The sequence below is a fragment of the Triplophysa dalaica genome, chromosome 22 (assembly GCF_015846415.1).
Source record: "Triplophysa dalaica isolate WHDGS20190420 chromosome 22, ASM1584641v1, whole genome shotgun sequence".
In the NCBI taxonomy this organism is placed as follows: domain Eukaryota; kingdom Metazoa; phylum Chordata; class Actinopteri; order Cypriniformes; family Nemacheilidae; genus Triplophysa; species Triplophysa dalaica.
Genome location: NC_079563.1, coordinates 15,300,141 through 15,321,075, shown reverse-complemented (window position 1 = coordinate 15,321,075; position 20,935 = coordinate 15,300,141). Strand labels below are relative to the sequence as shown.

General features: G+C 38.2%; 1 protein-coding gene across 1 annotated transcript in view; it reads right to left on the bottom strand.

Moving 5' to 3' along the window:
* Positions 1-205: 205 nt before the first annotated feature.
* Positions 206-20,935, bottom strand: part of LOC130411313 (reticulon-4 receptor-like 1) — a 77,661-nt gene continuing 56,931 nt past the window's right edge. Inside the window, exons 2-3 of the mRNA XM_056735831.1 lie at positions 3,984-4,435; positions 206-2,631 (exon numbers count right to left, since the gene is read on the bottom strand). Coding sequence (XP_056591809.1) covers positions 1,753-2,631; positions 3,984-4,435 — 1,331 coding nt within the window. The 3' untranslated portion in view covers positions 206-1,752. The remainder of the gene's footprint in view (positions 2,632-3,983; positions 4,436-20,935) is intronic.

Here is a 20,935-nt window from a genome sequence, read left to right as displayed (position 1 = left end):
GATTCGATGAGATTTATAATGTAATGTGTTTGAGGTAACTGTATTTAGCCCAGGCAACTAAAAGCTCTGTCTTCTATAATAATTTCCTTGCCTGAAAATTATATGATCTCAATATTTTATTGTAGAGATACATATGTATTTTCCCTCAAATGCTGTGCATAAAGAAGAAAACCGAAGCGTCCACAAACACAGCCATAAGCAGGGAGACCATGTTTCTCTTTAATGTTCTTTAGAAACAGCTTCTGAGTCTGGTGTGGTGTTATAACAGACAGAAATTTGGATGCAACAAGGGGAGGAAGTCAATTTCAGGAAGATAACAAAGGTGTTAGCATGATGTACCTTTTATGACTAACATTTTTTGACAAATGTACAAAGAAACGTTACATGAATACAAAAAACTCCCCCCTCCCCTATCGATGTTAAAATACAGTTATTTTTTAATAAGTGGCAAGAATTCTCAAACAAACAAATGCTCACAATAAACAGTTATGTCATAATATTTTTAGGTCACTTTTGTAGAAACTTGAAAATGTGGGTCGGCGAGAGGTGGGGAATGTGCTGTTGCTCCACCTGTCCAAGAGGGGCGCTATGACTTTTCATTAATAATCTCTCTTTGCTTTCTTAGTATTTCAACACAAACATTTTTATGGCTCAACACCAGCTTGGGTCAGAAAGGGTCATTCTGGCTTTCCATATTCCCTCAGCTTTTCTTTTTTAACTGCACAGTGCATGTGCAAACATGTATTGTTGTTTTCTCTATTAGGTTAGAAGAGAGCCAACTATTGCATTTCGTGTGATTTATATAAACATATTACAGTATTTGCACAAGCCTCCCTTGACCTTTCCACATTTTAATAACATCTGCCCTCTTTTTTTTCATTCAGAACACTATCTTCAGGGTACAATCAATGAATATAAACACACAGATACACCGAAACCCAGAGCAATCCCATAATCCTTTGGCAAACTCAACTTCTTCCTCTTTCTGAACTCAGAGTACGCCAGCATACTGCAGCCGCTTCAGAACTTTAAAATCGAATGTGTAAATATTGCAATAATTCTTACACCTCACCTTGAGACTAAAAATCATCCTTCAACATAATTAACACAATCCTTTTCTTTTGTACTTAGCTTGTGTTTTTATTTTCGCAGGCGCTGAAGGTGTTAACAACATCCCTCCCATGGAAACGGCTCATGTCATCTTCTGCCTAAATAATTGGCTTGTTTGTTTTGCTAACGTTCCCCTCGCCCCCCGCTGATAGCCCGGGCTGCAGTCTGTGTGCAAGTCAAAGCCCAGAGAGGGTGCTCTGAAGTTTTAATGGTGGTAAGCTTGACCACAGTGGGCACCTTATGATTCGGCAGAGGTGTAATGAAGAACTAAATATACAGATGGTGTTCTTTCCATTATTGAATATGCCCTGGTTTAATAGGTCAGATTAATCTATCTGGAGCGACAGAAATGAAAGAGACAGGCTCACAATATTTGACCAGGTGGGGATAACATTAGTCCATTTGGTGTTCTGTATCTCTCCAGTCCACAATCCCCAGAGTTTGTTTTCATCTCCGCTTCATTTCCAGCCCCGTAACTTCACGCATGTCCCTAGGTATGGGCTCGCCAAAGTTCCACGCACTTTTGTACACATGTACACACACTCACGTTCACACACACACATTCACACACTGAAGTGTAGGAGCCAGAGTACAGAGAGGGCTGAGTTTTCGGCAAAACCGTCACGAGAGGTTCCCTCGACCTCAGCGGAAAATAAGGGCATTGAGCGACGCCAATAAGCAAAGACTGATGATGAAACAAGGTGCCAAGAGGGACGTCGCCCTGCTGTTTGCTCTTTGCACACCACTAGGGGTCCCCACTGAGGTCCGTGGGATGCACTTGTTCTTCCGTCTCGGTTTGGACGGGTCATATTTTTCATCAGAGTCCTTATTGGCCAATTCATTAAGGTTATGAACCTCATTCTGTCCGTTCCCCTTGCGGCTGCGGTGCCTAGTGCAGTTTCTGTTGCGGCCGGATTTCGGGGGTCGGGGGAGGGGAGATGGAGCCGTGGGGTAGTGTTGATCTTGATGTGGCAGGTGAGGATGATGATGGTGTGATCTATGATGGTGATCTTTCTTTAGCAAAACACCTACGTCCCCCTGGTTGCTGGATTTGATCTGATGGAGGGATTCTGAGCCCGTACAGGAAGGCAGCTCCTCTTTCATCAACCTTTTAAGATCCTTCCCCTCCAGCTCGGGCGGAGCCACGCACAGTAACGAAGAGGTGGAGCCACGGAAGCGCCGCAGCCAATCCCAGAGCGGCACGGCCTTGCAGTCGCACTCCCAGGGGTTGTCGTTGAGACGCAGGTACTCCAGCGTGGGCAGCTGAGTCAGGCTCTCGGCTGGAAGCTCGGGTAAAGAGTTGTTGAACAGGTAGAGGGTCGTCAAGCGACGGAGGTCGTGGAAAGCTTGTTTGTGAACCCACTGGAGCCGGTTTTGATGGAGCAGCAGGCGATCTAGTGCCCCGAGGCCACGAAACGTGTTCTGGTGAAGGCTCCACAGTCGATTTCCATGCAGGAATAGGTGGCTGAGGTTCAGCAGATCAATGAACATGTCATCCTCAAGAAACTCCAGCTGGTTGTTCTGCAGAGTGCCAAAGAAACCAAGTGTCAATAACGGGTACAAAAAACATGCATAATGCATCCTCACTACATCACCGAATCTAGCTTTGTTCGTTTTATTAAGACGGTTCAGAGGTGACTTGGATCTTCATATTTTAGATACAGCATTAGAAAGATCAGCTTTTCACTTTCATTTGTTTATATTTCTTTTACGGCATATTTTTCTCTCATGGTTACATTTCATAGGATAGAGCGGTAAAATTTGTTTCTTTCAATGTGGTTCTAAACTTTGTGTTCCTGTAATCATTACCTTTTCAAAGAGAAATAATAATTTATGAAGGCAATTTTTTTTTAATTTTGCTATCATTTAGTTTATTTATTTGCCGCTTCAATTTAATTTATTTCATAACTTATAATGTATAAAAATACACAATCATTAACTTTTTATAAATTTTTATAGCTCTTTTATAAAAAGAGTTTATTGTGAGGTTTTTTTAACTATGGCAATTTTTTTGGCATTATTATTATTGCTCATTTCATTCATTATTTCTTCAATGATAACACTCCATGACCCTGCATGCATAACTCAAGCACCAAGTGTTGTGCGTTTATAGCATTCCCGGTACTCAAACAGTATGTTTCCCTTTTGACATTTTCATTAGAACAAAATATTGTGGCTGGTCATCTTTTTATTGAGGCGAGAGTTTTTCTGCCAGGGCAGCAGAAGCCAATGGACATTCTGGACTGATCTTATCAGGGTTCACTTGACAAGTCAGATGATTCCCAAGCAACACTTGAAACCGGGTACACAGTCTATAAAAATGATAACTCTACGAAAGGGCACTTTTTGCGGTCACCAAAAGGGTTTTGTATAGTTAGAAGCGTCAGCATAACTGTACCAAGTCAAGCGTTTTATAAATTCACACTCAATTTGGCAGAGGAGGACCTAAAATGATATATATTTACACAAAAGTAATTTCTGGTAGAACAGACACAATTATTATAAAGCCATAGTTCACCCAAATATGACAAGTTATTTCAAACCTATTTAAATTTTGTTGTTCTGCTGAACACAAAAAGCTATTGGAAGAATGTTTGTAATCAAACAGGATTGTGTAGTTACCAACATTCTTTAATATCCTCTTTCGTGTTCAACAGAACAAAGACATTTATACTGGTGTGATACAACTTGTGTTGTGTTGTTAGATTGTTGACGAAATTTGTATTTTTGGGGTGAAATATTCCTTTAGATATTTAAGGTCCTTTAAAAGTAACCAACCAGGTTTACAAGTTCCTGGTAGCCCCCATCATTCATAGTCCTCTATCTCAGAAAAGCCAGATAATTTCACAAAATATTACAAATGCCACACATACCTGTAAATAGAGGTACTGCAGGTTATGAAGTCCATCGAATAACCCAGCGGGCAGAGTGATTAGGCCACAGTGGTAGAGATGTAGAGCATGGAGTCGCGTCAGGCCCTGAAAAGTGTCAGAAGCCAAAGACCCGAGGTGACGGTTGTCCCCCAGGTCGAGCTCCTCCAGTCGGGTGAAGCCCATGAATGTAGAGGGCTGGATGTATGAGATGTTGTTGGAGTACAGCCAAAGCATGACTGTGGTGGGGCTGAAATGGCCCTGGAGCAGTCGCTGGATCTTGTTGTTCTGAAGAAAGACCCGCTCGCTCTCGGCTGGGATTCCCTCCGGAACCACCTGGAAGTTGTGAGCCTGGCAGCTCACCGTGCTGGGGGAGTCGTAGCAGATGCAGTGATGTGGACACGTCTGGGTCAGCTCTAAACCGCACAGCACCAGGAGAAACTCCAGACCACAGCCTATGGAACAGACAGCAGAGATGAGTAAATGAGATAAGGAGAGCTTTTCTCTGTCAAGAGACCAGCTTAGATCAGCATAAATGTACCATGACCTTGCAAGCGCCATTCATGCTTTACCAGATGAGCTACAGATAACTACAGAGACAAACTCTATCTACAGCCATCCCTGAATACATATAGATCCAACATTCAAGGTTATACTTTTACAAAAGAAAATCAATGTTGGTAAAGGTTGCAGAGAAAACACACACACACATGAACAGTTCCATGTGCATGTGAATGATAAGCCCTTCACAACAGAAAACTAAAACCACTATTGAAGACAGAACATGCATGTCTGATAGAGAGAGAGAGAGAGAGAGAGAGAGAGAGAGAATAAGAATGTGATGAACATGTTCTTGAGGGTAAGGTTGTGATGAAGGGCGCTGTAGTGAAAGTGAACGTTGGCTCAGCGTTGATTCAGCTCTTTGATGTTGAATTGAAATGGGAATGAGAGAAAGGGAGATTTAGAGGTGTAACACAGAGTTTCGAAGAAGAGATGGAAAGTGTGAGTCATTTAGTTTGCAGAGAAATTGATATTGACAGTGACTCTTAGCTCGAGAGATGAGTGATGATGTTATCTATAGTACTACTCCTCTACTGGTTTGCTATAAGTATATAAATATAGTATATACGTATAATAAATGTGTCCCTTAATTTAAATATGAAAACATTAAAACTAAGTAACATGGAGAATTATGAACAATTGAAAGTTGGCAAAAAAAGATTTTTATAAATGCACAACAGCAGAATGTAATGTACCACTGAACCCACATACTGCATAGCATAGTCTGCATTATCTGTTTTCGTTTGCCTATTTTCGCTATAGGTCCTATTATGTGACACTTAACACACAAACAATCGGGAAGGATATTTCCTCCAACAGTACCTTTTAAATGTTAATGAGGCTATTTCATTCTATTCTATGCTATTCTATCGATGCACATTATAAGGTTAGTGACTTTTAATTAGGATTTTTTTCTACCCTGTTGTCAGTGATCCCATCAGAAGAGACCTATAACAGAGGCTGAGACTGGTATAAAACTTGCACGTTTACTCGTTGTTGTTGTGATGTTAGAGGGATAGTTCATCCAATAATACAATTCTTTCATCGCTTACTCACCCATATGTAAACTTTCTGACTTTCTTTCTTTTTCAGAACACAAAAGAAGGTATTTTGAAGAATGTTGGAAACCAAACGATAGACTTTCATTGTATGGACACAAAACTACTCAAAATATCTTCTTTCACAGATGAAATATATCTTTCATTTTTTTCTCAGAAGAAATAGTCCATACAGATTTGGGTCAATGAATGATGACCTCACTCGTATTTTTCTAAATGCAGTTTTCTCTGCATACTACGTTGAAACCAAACTCCCTTAAGAGACTCATTTGAAGTTGATCTTTATTTAGCTTCATTATACAGCCGGACGCTTTGTATTACAGCAAGCTGACTTTCCACATCCTTCAAATCATTATTTTCTCAATACGCGTATTTGTACATGCATTAACACGCGTGATTGTGTTAACTTAAGCTCGGCAGATCCCCTCAGTATACACACACTTGACAGATGACCTTTCCAACCGAGCTTTGTTTCACATCGCACCCCAACGCCTAATACGGTGTGAAACGGCCTCAGATAACATATGTAATCCTTCCCGTTTAAATGTTTGCCTTTCTGTTTGACATGCGACTGTTTCTCTGACACTTTCCATCCCAAATGTTCAATTTGCTTACAATTTATAACAGCATTCCAACAATGTCAACAAAATTACAGTCTTTGGCCGGTGAAATGAAGTGTATTCTTCTGAAAATGAATGCTGAATACACAGCTCTATTGCTGCAACTAGGAATTGAATTTGTCTGATAGGATTCTCTTGATTTGATTATGAAAATGGACTAGAGCCAAACCAGGCCGTATTACCATGCTATATTGCATCTGAATAACTCTTCTAGACAGCATGTCTGCTTATCTATTTTGCACTCTTTCTCTCTTACTCTCTCTCTCTCTTCATCAGCCTGGTACGAACACACGTGATTCACAGGATGAACTGGCAAGCACGAATGCGGTGCGTTAGATTATTAACGCTTAAATAAAAGGTCAAAGCACGTCCCTTTTCTCCACAGGGCTGCACTTACAAATGAAAATACATTTAAGTATATCAGTTCAGGTTACAGGAAGGTTAAACAGAGCACTGATTAAGGACACCCTGACACGGCCTTAACAACACGACAGCACCTTTTGGCGAGAAACGCGGGCCTCCGTGAACTATTCGCAATGATTTGAAACACTAAGGTCTTCTTTTAACCCCCGGGCAAAGATCATTATTTTACCAGCAATAAATCCGGATTGATTTGCTGAAATGTGGTATTTTATTCATCGCCTAATTTACGATTTAAATGCCTCCTAAGGTAACGTCGTAATTGAAACTTCCGCTCAATAGGAATTAGGTCGTCGTGCTAAATGTTAATTTTATCTAACATTTATTGATGGGTTGGCTGGAGTCAATTTAGCGTTTGCTAACTAGCGGGCTGGGCCTCTGCAGCTGTGCGCTGTGAAACAAAGATGGTCTGTTTTATTTTCGGAGAAAGAGAGATGTGCAGGCCATTGAAAGAAACGTTTTAAAAAGAGCTTTTGCTGTCACAGAATGGAACGTATGCCAGCGCGGGTGGACGTTTCCTATGCGTTCTTCTTTCACACTGTCACACACATTCCTTGTTTAGGGAATTCATATTTTCGTTCACCTTTAACGTTCATCTCTTCTTTTTGGCTGGTTTTCAGCTAGATCTTGTGATAAAGTGTGGCGCTAACAATCACAGGGTCACAGGTTCGATTCACAGGAAACGCATAAACAATAAATTGAATATCCCAAATGCAGTTGCTTTAGATAAAAGTGTCTGCCAAATACGGTAGATAAACATAAAATGTATTGTCAGCATTGGGACCTGTTAAAGTGATTATTCACCCAACAAAAACTAAACTTCTGTCATCAAATGCAGAACACAAAAGAAGATATTTCAAAGAATGTTGGAAATCAAACCGCAGCGGTATCCATTGACTTGCAATGGATGTGTGTCCATATAGGCTTTTAGAAGTGAATGAGTACCGCCGACGCTGTTGTTCAGTTACCAACATTCTTCAAAATATATATTGTGTTTTGCAGAACAAAGGAAGTCATGCAAGTTTAAAATGAAAAGAAGGTGAGTAAACGATGAGAGAATTATCATTTTTGGGTGTACTATCACTTTAATTGTAGTATTGTGTAGTCACAGCTGCACACATATCTTTAGCTCTCTCTTTTAAACCGCCTTCTCATTTTTGTGTACATTGTCCTTTATTCTCATTTTTCATTCGCTCTTCCATAATGTGCCTCTTTGATTTTCTCTCTTATCACATTACAGCGGCTGCAGAAATCCCTCTACGTTACGGGAGGCAGAGCAAAACCTTCCGGTCACCTCTCCTGTTTCCCGTTCTCGTTTTTCCTTTGTCTCTCTCTGCCTTACACACATATGGAGTCTAATATAACTCTAGCACATAATGATAAGTACATTAAACATATTATGATGTCTCTTCTCATTAGGAAGATCCAGCCATTGGGGATCCTATCAGAAAGGTTCCAACCATCAAAGTCACTCAGAATATTTTCATTATATTTCTACAGAGAATATTTCCTGTGCACCTGGGCCAGATAATGTAATATAGGTATAATCTTCAGGATATAGGATGTAATACAATATGATATAATATAATACAACATAATCATCATACTTTAGACTAAGCTTTATGTAGGCCAAAAAACTGTCAAAATATCTTGTTGTGTTCTTTTTATTAAAGGTGAAGTATTATAATTTTTTTATGTTACAATTCTTTATCCAAATGTGATATCGCTTTCCTTCTGAAACTCAAAAATTACATGGTTTTTATTTTAAACCATTATTTTTAGTCACCCTTTACATGCCATAAAACTAAACAAACATTTAAATTTGCTCGCTCGCATGCTCGCATCCGTCATTAAAGAAGTTATAACTCAAGCTACATTGTGTTTTTACGAAGTAGGAGATTCATACAACTGAGCCACGAGACAAAGAACGCTGGAGTGCGTGTAGGCAGCGGTGACACAACGAATAAATGACGTGGGGAAAGTGGACACACACACACGCTGAGACTAATGTTGTGCAGAATGACAAAGGGAAGAGATTCATACAGAGATAAAAAGACAACAGACTGACAGAGAGAGCGAGAGAGAGAGAGAGAGAGAGAGAGAGAGCGAGAGAGAGAGAGAGAGGTGGGAAGGAAAACAGGTGGGTATAAGGATGACAGGAAGATTGAAATATCACAAATTGGTGCTAATATTTTCTACACACTTGTTGGGTGATTGTGGGCCAATGCGGCACCAGCAGGTCTGTAATATGAGGAGAAAACTGTTTGCAAGGCTTCCTGTTTATCTCAAGGCCAGTTGTTTGGCTCATGCAAGACCACCTGGAAGTATTAAGAATGACATCAATTGAACCGCTATCATATAATTAAATTTTTGCAAATGTAAATGTTTAGCTCCATGGAGTAGCTTTTCGTCTCCATAATGGTATAGTTTGTAAACAGCTCTGGACTCTTAGCAATGCTCGCCAGGCCAGACGTGTCTAACAGAATACAGCTGAGAATGAGACAGTTTCTGTCTGTGTGCCAGCACTTATAGCTGTCTGTCAAAATGTTCATGTCTCTCCATTTTAAACTGCTCTATTTTTGTCTGTCTGTTTCCCTCCCTCAGTGCCATTCTCTCACATGCTGTCTATCGAAGCGATGCGGGAAAACTAGCTTCCATTACAATCAAAGAGGCTGTCCACGCTCCAAGTGCAAGATTGATTATTGACTACTGACAGCTTTGTTGATTGTAATGGGAGTGATCTAGTTTTTTTTAACGTCACTGCACGCCACTCACTTGCTGACACGATGCGCTTTCTTATTGGTCAACAGTTGGGCAAGTCTAAGAAGCAGATTAAATCTGCTTTTTATATACAGTACAACTGCATTGTTAGCAAAAACCATAGACTGACACATTTTGCACTAATATGGGGTTTGAAGTGAGCCAAAGCCCACTGGTGACCCCCCCCCAAAAATTATATTGTAGTAAGTATAAAAAGCATAGGACTTAGTAGGCATGGGCCGGTGTGAGATCTTTACTGTGTGAAAACCTTTAGTATTTTATCCTTACTAAAATACAGCAGTTTTATGGTATGGTATGGTTTTATGGTAAGCTCTGAAACTTGTAATTTTTAAACGTCTCAGTAAAAAACACTTTTTGTAATTAAACACAATATATCATATTTTTAAGGAAAATGACCATAACTTTACAAAAAATAAAAAAAATGATTTGCAATTGCTAAATGTGTGTCATGTATTTGTGGTGCACCCAGCTCCATTTCTTAGCAAGAGCTGTATTAACAATTCACCTTTATTGGTGTAATTACGCCTACAACTCATTTGTTAAATTAACATAAAAAAGTTGCGTCAAGTGGTTCCACGCAACTCTATTTAGTAAGTTGAACAAATAAAACTTAATTTGAATGAACAAAATAAATTTAAGTAATGTTGACAAAACCTTTTCATTGATACATTTTGTTGTCATACAAAAATTATATACAGGCTAACTGCATGTTAGTCAAAACACAATGAGTAAATCAGATGAGAGGCATCTCAGTACTGCCATTAGCACATTTTAAGCTAATTGAGTGATGTATTAGACATTATGGGCCCGCAAAAACCTCTCACAGGCTAATCATACAACTCTTCAAACTGATGGCAACCCTAAAACTAAAAAATACAGCAAACTCTTTTAAACCTCAAAGATAAGACATTAAGCACAAAAAAGTCTTTTTTCTTTACTGAAAAACACTTAACATAACACAATAATTCAAAATTGGCTGCGAACTGAAAATCCCCCTCAACCAGTCATGTTGAATTAACTTGTTTATATTAAGTAAACTCAACAATATGTCCAATATTATAGGGTTTTGCGTTCTACTCAACAATGTATATAAAATAGTATATAAAGTATATAAAATATAAAATCTCAATATCATATAATCGTGTAAAGCAAGTTTATCTAGTTTTATTAGTTGCTTTTATTTACATTAAAAAGAATAAAGTCTTTCTTGACGGGTGAGTTGGTGGGTGTATTGGCTCCAAAACTAGTTAAATCTGTTTTTATCCTCAAATTGAACTTCTTTTGAATGAAAGCGAGTGATTTTCTTATTTTTATGAGCTGTGTTTTGGCTTGAATTTTTCCCTGCAAGACAGCCGACGTCTTGTTGCCGAGATACTAATTGAAAGGCCGATGCCGGAGACGTGTCAGCGACCCTCAGCGCACGTCTGTCAGTACGTGTCTTTCCTTCCTTTCAGCAGCGAGACAGATAAAATATAAAGGCTCCTTTAATTTTATTTCCTCAGGTCTGAGCGAGTAGCGCAGCAGCCACTGCAGATGTACGAGCCGAGGCGATCGTATGCATATCAATGACAGCGCTTATGAGCGCCGACTGTCCGCTTTAATGAGAAGCAACACTGAAACTCCTTGTTTCTCTCGTTCCCTCTCTCTCCTTTTGTTCTGGACAAACTCAATTTCCTGCCCCTGTCAGCAGGAAGTGAGACGCTGTCTGTTTCTTTATCATTGTGTGCTTACGGCAAGTGTTCTTGTATCATTGCCTTATTTATCTTCGGCATTCCAAAAACAAAGGCGAAGTCTCGCTTAATGAAACGACTGAATTGATTTCAATATTGGCGATCAACAGTAATTCAGTGCATTAGTAAAAGTTTCTAATTCACACTTTATGATTAGCCATTTAATAGCAAAAACTATCAGCATAAATGTCACTTCTATAATTTGCTGTTTTTATGCCAGCAGAGAGAAGACATATGTTGCTGTCAAAATAATGTTGAATGGATGGGTTGAATAACATCTTTACAAAGACATTATACACAAATCATGAAGTGTGTCTTCTATGGTTATTCACGCATTTTGTAAGTGCGAGTTAAAAATAGATCGAAGAATTAGTCAGCTACAGATTAAATGTGTCAAATGACAGGGCTAAAATAATATCATGGTGTGTTTTAGATGTAATGCTATGTGTATACTTGACCTAAGGTTAAAAACGGTGTATTTTCTACGTACCTTCCATGTCCTCTTGGCCCCGGCTCTCTGAAATGGCAGATTTTTTACAAAGCTCATCGCTCTGAAAAGCGAGGTGTGCTGTGATTGGCCAGTTAATCAGTGCGTAGTGATTGGTCGAATACTGGAAGCGTGTGATGGAGATGTAACGCCTCTTACCATATTTGAAACATCAGGTTCCAAAGCAATTGTACTGACCTTACTTGCGTATACATTTGGGCAGTCTTAGTCAAACCATATCACTGACGTAGATTTGTGGAGGTGTGGTTACACAAGCCGTTTCAGGCATGTCTGGCCGAGCATTTGCTTTTAGATAAAATGCATCTTTTGTATAGAAAAACATGCATGGGCACCTAATAACACACCAAAGACACAGAAAACATGTATTCGCGCCATATGACCCCTTTAAAGTGAGGGCTTCAAACTATTAGTTGCGATTAATCAAATGCAAAAATAAAGTTTTTGTTATAAATAATATATGTGTGTGTACTGTGTATAATAATTATTAGTATAGAGCCTATAAATACACATGCATGTATGATTCTAAGAAAAAATAAAATATTTTTGTATTAAATATTTGCATTTATATATACTATATATAAATATAAAAATGTATATACACATGTAAATGTTTCTTGAAAATATACATATATTTGTGTGTATTTATACATAATTATTATACACAGGACCTACAAATATAATGTAAACAAAAACTTTTATTTTGCATACGATTAGTCGTGACGCACCCTCACAACTAATGGGTTAAAGACGTTTTGAACTTAAAGAAATCTTACTTTGTGACATTTATCTTTTCAAAAGGGGATTCTTAAAATTCTTAGAGCTTAATCTAAGTAATAACGCTGAGACAGATCTAACATGCCGTTTAAACCTTTGGTTCTTAACTCCAGCTTGTGAGAAAAACAAATGGTCATGATGTCAAGCTTCGGAGCCAAGATGGCCTGACAGTGACAACAGGCCAATGGTGTTTTTTACGCAGAGCTGGATTATGTGTACACTTCTGGTTGTAAATTGCCATGGATTGGAAAAAAAACCCTCTAAACTCCACTTTTAGCTCCGAATGGCTTATGCTTAAGTCTTTACCAACATCCATCGACCAGAGGCACAGCACACACACACTTGTCCTCATTTCTCATTCGCCTCATTTAACACAAGAAAACAGATTCAGTGCACGAATAGTACAATGAAGCATGCCAGCACACAGTATAGATTTGTATTACATTTTCTGTATCCAGAGCCCCTGGTGTAAACGTCCCATGTCTAGGTTACGCTGTAGAGGCTATGCTCCACATAATGAGAAAAAGAGACTAATCTGAGAGAATTTTTCTGTGTTCTATCCTAGAGTGAAGTGAGAAATAGGTATCAGGGAAAGCGAGAGGAGACAGTAGAGACAGGTGGAGGAGAGGAAGATAGAGAGGCCTTGATTTGAAGAGTGTAATCCCTTTTCATTAGGTGTGTTCATATGGAGGCTGCGAGAGAGACGCCATTGATCCCGCTGTAATGTCTATTCATTAACTTCACAGAGTCGAAACACTGCTAATCACGATAGAGCTTTCTGTATAGCCTTCATCTATCAATTACTGTTTGCACACACACACCGCTTAAATTGAAGTCTGTCAGGAAAATGGCAGAAACAGGGTCGAAACTGTTTCCCAGGTTATCAAAACCTCCAATTGTATTAGAGCTGGACAATATATCAGATATTTACCAAATTCATGATTTTGAACCTCTTCACACTTAATTCCAGCTTACGTCCTTTTACAATATTATGTTACATTGACCTACATATTAGTACATAATATTATGTTTGTAACATGTTCAAGTAACATTTTTACTCACTGTAATTAATTAATATACATTTTTATGTATTATTTATATATCAATACATAAATTAATATCATTTTGGAAATAATGATTGGAAAACTATTTTAACTAGAAATGCACTGATACAAAAATTTTCTACCAATTATTCAGAGTGATACAGTATCTGCCGATACCGATAGTTTAGTGGTTCTTTTAGCTTGCGTAAACTAAATTCTAATTCTTAAATAAAGCTCAATGTTATTCAATTATATAATGACTTTTAATATTGAATATCAAACTGGTTATGTTTCTTAACATTTTCTATACAAGGAGCACAAATTCATATAATTTCCTGTCCTCTTTTCAGTGACAGGATATGTTGTCCCTGTTCATTGGCTGTTTTTAAACTATTGGCCGATAACCGATTGTGTAAAAAATGCTTTTATCGACTGAAACCGATTGTTGGGTGATACAACGGTGCATCTCTACTTTTAACTCTTGTTTTTTTACTATATTGAATTGTATTAAATGTTTAATTGTACTAGGTAACAATTGCTATTTGGTCCAGACATTTTTTTTAAGTTTAAATTGTGACCCCTCAATATCAAGATGGCAACATTTTTCTTCTACATTAATTCAGATCAATTTTATGTTTTCAATGCATATTTAAACATTGGTCGACTCCGTTTGAACACATCTTTATCTTAAAACTCTACTCAAACAGTATTTCCTGTTCTCTTGTTCTTTCTTGTACAAGCTGGTCTGGTTTCAGATTGTTGCCCGACTCTCGTTTATACCGTGAGGTATCTGGGCCTTTGAGATAGCCACTTATCCCCTTGAATCCTCCACGTCTCAGGGCAATCCCACCCCACGCCACATGCCAGCATCAAAGCCTGGCAAGCCACCGCATCATGCCAAACCCGGCCCCCGTATCTGCCCGTGTACCCATTTTTCTTTCCTAAAACATTTGAAGGGGATTGATGCCTAGTCTTTTTCTGATGTTTGTAGGGGAGGTACAGGAGTGTCCGTGGTATTGAGGTAAAAGCTGTCCTGAATACAGAATCCAGCAATTCAGCCTGAATTCTGCAAGGATGAGCTTACAGTTCAACTTTGTCCAAACTTGTATTACTTTGTATTCTCTAGGTGCCATAAATATGGATAACATTGAGTGAACGAAATGTTCATGCTTTTATCTTTCTATTGCTATCTCGTTTGGAAAATGAAATGTTTTTGATGGTGAAAATCAAATGTTTTTTTTTACAGGTGAGATGCGGGCAAGGATGTGAACTTAAAGTGCATCAAACAGGCTTCTCAACCACTCTCAGAAACCAGACTTTTAGCCACATCATCTGCCATTGGTCAATCTTGCCCCAAACTCACAAAATTGGCTGAGCCAATTGACCGGCTTAAAGGTTGGAAGTGTTTACACTGTTCAATATGTTTAACAAATAATACTGTAACTTGCTTGTACCTGTAGTTAATTCTGCATATCAAAGGTAATTAAAGCTATTTTAACTTCACCTTTACATGTGACCAACTTTCCAAAGACGACAAGGTATTTTGTGTTTGAGGCAACATAGGGTAGACATGCTGGTCTTTGTTTCACACTGATTGTTTTGCTTGTCTGAGTTGTAGAATGTGACATTTAAAGAGAGAAGAAAATTTTACACGGCTACACTGAGCAGGGAATATATGTATGTCCGTTCAGCCAGCTGAAAACGGAGATACGCCAGGGGGAAGTCGTGTATGTTTGAAAAACGATGCAGGGAATGGGAAGGTAAATGTCACTGTAGTACATCAACTGAGGACAGAGACAAAAGTGTGGCGAAACGAGAGAATGGTTGGAAAGTGAGGCTGCAGGTGTCTTTTTTTTCTAGCCTTAAAGTGAAAGATAATAAATTCTGCTTCATGCTTCAAAGGTACAGAGTGCCATTTTTGTACGACTATCATCATCAAATGGCAAAGAATCCGCCTTTCCGCTGTTGGTTGGACAAACATACAGTCAACCCACACATCAATTCCCACAATAATTCTTTATTTCAAAGGGACAGTTCACCTAAAAATGAAAAGTCTTTCATCAGTTACTCACCCTCTTGTCATTTCAAACCTGTATGATATTCTTCTGCAGAACACACAAGAAGATATTTTGAAGAATGTTGGTATCCAAACAACGGTGGTACCCATTCACTTCAATTGAATGGACACAAAACCAATGCAAGTCAGTGGGTACCTATGTGTTTTTTTAACAGTACTTTAAATAGTTTTTAGAGCATTCTCACAGTTATGTCCTTGGGGAAAGAGACGCGTGCAGTAAAATAAAATCCCAGTTAGACACACAGCAGGATGTTAGGCTGTCTGGAACAGACGCTGTAGTGCTACACATCAACTGTGAAACCCATGTCAAGAACCATCAACACTGCATTTGTCTGTGTGTGACAGCAGATCACAAAAAAGCCGAAAGACAAGCCTTCAAACCAAAGCCATCAGGAAGAATGGTTTCCTTTTGTTTTTGACAATTATAACAAATACATTCAGAAGAATATGTCGATGGACATTTTTAAGGAGTAGTACTTCTTTGCCAACGCCAAATTATGTTTAAAATAGATTTGTCTGATTTTCTAAAGGAAATGAACATGTAAATGGTACAAAACTTCTGAAAATGTGAAACTCCTTTCAGCAAAATGTTTGGGCTTTAGATAGTAAGGTTTAGTAGGGTTAATATCAAATACCTAAAACATTAATCGTAGTGTATATTTACACGGAGTACAAATAGGCTGCCTTGTTAGCAGAGAGTATTTACACTAGCTCAACCACCAATATGTGATTGGAATAGAGAAGTTTGTAAGATTGATGCCAGTTCAAATAGATACTTGAGTGGCATAAAGTGAAAAATCTGTATAGTGCGACATGGGAGACCTGTGTTCTAATCCCGTTGAAAACCTTCTTTACCTTTTTTATTACTTTACAGATCATAAAGGCATTTGTTTTCAATAAAATTGATTTAAGACTTAAAAATTTTATTCATAAACTTTAGGTTTAGGGTAAGGTTAGAGGTAGGTATAGGGCTTTAATATCTCAATAAGTCGCCATCATTTTAATAATTTTTATAAATAAAATGATTTACTGTCTGTTATTATTGCATAATGTTTAATGCACAACATTACGGAGGTGTAAATAGTAATGTTATCTGCCACAATTTATAGGTAAAAAGACTCTAACTACTATCTCTTCTTAATCCAAAGAAAATAGACCCTACAGCTATTTTTGGTTAGTGTAAATAGCAAATCGCTAAGAAATGCTGCTAGTTTCACTTAGTGTAAACAAAACTTCCTACTATTTAAACTTAGTGTAAATAGTCTTTTTTTATCTACACCACGGGTCCCCTTACATGGAATTCACCATGTTGTTTCTACAGTAGCTCTAAATTGAATTTTGCAGTAGCTCTAAATTGAGAGTTGCAATTCGCAACCTCACCGCTAGACTTCGTTATATTTCGTACACTGGATCTTTAAGTAGAGAAAACATTAGTATTGTGACCATTAGTAGATGTGAACATAACAGGCTTTTAGGCCTTTCAGGCACATTATGGAAGTCTCTTCTAATGATGGCCACACTCATCCAGCCAAGCTGTCCAAACACAGCGAGTGGTGCATCACGCTGATGTCCGCCAACCACGAGGACCCTCAAGCCTTGTGGTTTGTGTAATTGGAGTGTTTTATAGCTGCATGGAGTGACCGCAATGGCACCTACGAGAGCTTCTTGAGAGACCGTGTCAAGCATCTTTGGGAAATGAGTGATTCTCTTCTTTTTCTGCCTTTTGGACTCTATCTTTAACCTTCATCAAAGCTGTCTTTTCACTGATTTATGTCCATTGACTGTGTGTGTTTTTTGAAGATGAGTGTGGTAATGAATGGAGATGTACTGTAGGCTGAGCATCTGTCTGAACATTAATAGTTAGACATTCTGTAGTGTGTTGGATGTGGAGCATCTCTCTATGTCTACACTATGTGTACGAGGAGCTTGATGTGTGAGTTGGGGAGGCATTGACCTTGTTTGAGAACTTTATTGTTATTCCTGTCATTGGTTGGTGGGTTTTATTATTTGTAGATGGTCTATAAACCTAATCTAATTCTATTCCAGTTTATGTTTTGGTTGTGTCAGTTCACAAAATTTAAAACATAGCCATGAAATTTTACTTTTATGCTTTTTTGTGACCGAAGTTTATAAGATGATGAGGGAAAGATGATCTAAGAAAAGAAATGATTCAATAAAGATTCAATGATCCAAATCACAAAAAGACCCAGAAGCCAAGCCAAAAAAAACTGATTTTCTGTGTAATATGTGCATAATCTTTTTATAATTTATTGTGATATGAAGCTCTTAATAAATGCTGGTTTGTAGATCTAGAGGCTTTAGGTTTAATGGATTTTCGAAATGCTCATTGCTCCCTCGAACCGATTCATTCCAATCTGTGTTTTTACATTTAATCTTAAACATACTGTATACAGAATATTAATAGGAACAATATTGAGGCTCGGAACAAATGCACCTGCTGTGCACATCCGTAAAGATCCGCTCAATAACGTGCACACAGGATTTCCAGGAACAATAGTACAGTGAAATCCAGGTACATCGTTCTTTTCTTTTTTGAAGTGTGGAGCACAGACGGTTGTGTAGGTGTATGTGAGGATAGATGCATCCAGGTGTGAAATCGCTCTGACTGGCACCTCCTCTTCTTGTGTTCAACCATTCTGATTCCTAGGGTCTCTTACTCCCTCTCTTTTCTGTCAGTTTATACTCTGTATTTCTATTTTTTCTCTATTATTATTGTGGTACATTTGTAAACATTATGAAATTGCATTCACAATGTTTAACTTACATAAATTTACTTTTTTTGTTGTTGATATTTTCTGTAAATTATTTCTACATTTTGATTGGCAAACAATAATATAAATATTCTTTAATATGAATGATAAATAATGATATCAATTATAATAATTGAAATGTCCAGTCTGTGAAATTTAGCGGCATCTAGTGGTGAGGTTGTGAATCGCAACCAACGGCTAACTCCATTGCTCCCCCACCCTTTCGAAGCACTACAGTTGCTGATACAGAACTAAGATGTCATCACATTTTCTTTGTCGAAAGAGATAGTTATGTATATTATATTTCTGTCAATAGATTCTCCTTAATATCACGCATTGCACCTTTAAAATATAGTATCTTTAATCCGATACATACTATGATAATATCATGATATTGTGAGTTCTTTTGGTCCAAACATCTGTATCCATATTGCATCAAGATCTGTATTAAATGTTCTGATGTCGTTAATTCCTGTTTTCAATGTCTTTCCTTGCACAGACGGGCGCTGAACCTTCTAATTCTGTTTTCTGTTAGTCAGAGGGCTCTGGCGGCACATTGAGCAAAAATAAAACATGCTCTTTATACAAAGTAATTGGGTCATTTGGAGGATTGCAAATTCCATCCAGATGCTAATTAAGGCTCCTAATTATCAGTGGGTAGTACGAGTGTGTTCAGATTCACAGGATAGAACATTAATGTATCCATATGTCCAGTGTGTTGGAAGGAGGGTGGTCAGCTTTTCTTTCCTAGTTGTGCTGTAAAGCGTAATTGAACTCCCTCCCACAGTTACCATTCTTTTAAGCAAATCATGTTTCGTCCCATTTTTCTTTCCATGCATGTATACTGTATATGACATAACAAAATATGGCTACATTACAGTATACTGTAAGCAGCCTTCATCATTGCCTTAGACTAGTCATGACTACATTTCAAAAGCACTAAGAGAGCAGAAATGCTCTGCTATAGCTTATAATAACAGTCATAAAAATCACAGATTGCTTTGATCGCTGAGTGTTTTAATTTGATTTTTAATTGCCACTCTGATTTTATTCGGCTTTTGAAATGTCACTGTAGAATCATGTTGTGTTCTTGCACATCGATGATGGTGGTCATTTATTGTTCTTTCTGTGCGTTATGACTGTAATAGGATAAGTTATGATCTGTGAAATGTTGCACAAGTTAGTTTAACACAGAGTGATTACAGCTTGCCGAAATGGCACAGCTACATAAATGAATTATTTAAGAAAATAGAAAAAAATTATAATAAAAGTACATACTTTAATGGTGTTTCCTAATGATATTGGCTGAATATATTGAAGCCAAGTATTAATATTTAATGTTTTATTAGTTTATATAATGTTTGTTTTTTTAAAGAACACTTACCAGCAGGGGTATTAAATTCCCGAAAACATGTTATCTAGAATAAAAGTTTTGGCTTTCCAAAGATATATAGTATAAATAAAATGTATATTTTTATTATAATATTAATATTTTTAAAATATATTCATGTTAATTAATAAATTCAATTTGCATCTCTCTCTCTCTCTCTCTCTCTCTCTCTCTCTCTCTCTCTCTCTCTCTCTCTCTCTCTCTCTCTCTCTCTCTATCTATCTCTCCCTCTCTATCTCTCTCTCTCTCTCTCTCTCTCTATCTATCTCTCCCTCTCTCTCTCTATCTCTCTCTCTCTCTCTCTCTCTCTCTCTCTCTCTATCTCTCTCTCTCTATCTCTCCCTCTCCCTCTCCCTCTCTCTCTCTCTCTCTCTCTCTCTCTCCCTCTGCCCTCTCCCTCTCCCTCTCTCTCTCTCTCTCTCTCTCTCTTTCACTGGCTTGCATCTGTTTCTCTGTATTCACTTGGTGTGAAATTGATCAATTTTGCATCAGTGAGAGATTTCTCCTCAATTAACAGTAATTGCATGTTTCTGAGCTCACATGATAGTATTTGCGTGTTTGTGAGTGTGAATGAAGGAGTTGTTTCTAATTTTAATTAAATGAACAGTTAGCGCCTCTATGGGCTCAGTTCCCACATCACTTTCAAGATGCCAGTTAATGCATGTTTTTCAGGGCTGCTTTAGCCATATGACAGTAAGTGTGTGCGAGCACACGGTTCCATCCACAGGCTGCCAAATGTGTGTGAAAGCGTGCGTTTGCGCAAAAATATTTTCAGCCGCTGTCATTGTAGTTGACAAGGAAACAAGTAAGAGGAAAGACAGGAAGTGAGCCAACCAATGACAGTGCTTGAGTTGATTTTAATGGCCTGCCCGCTGTCTGACTGAAGATTATACCAATGACAGAGCCAAAGGATAGAAAAGAGAAAGAAAGCAGGACAAGAAAAGTAAGATGGGTGTGCGAGGGAGACAACGAGTGGGAGAGATGGACAGAGAGAGAGACAGAAAACGTAGAAGATTACGGAAGAAAAGGACAGTTATGGCGGGGAAATGATGATCGTCCATCTGGCGGAAAAGTCATTCATGTTGATATCTGCGTGTGTGTGAGGGTTCACTTGCATCGTCTGCCGTAAAACCAGTTTTAAAGCAATTGTTCACCCCAAAATGAGATGAATCTGTAATTTATTCACCCTCATGTTACAAACCTGTATGACTTTCTGTCTGTA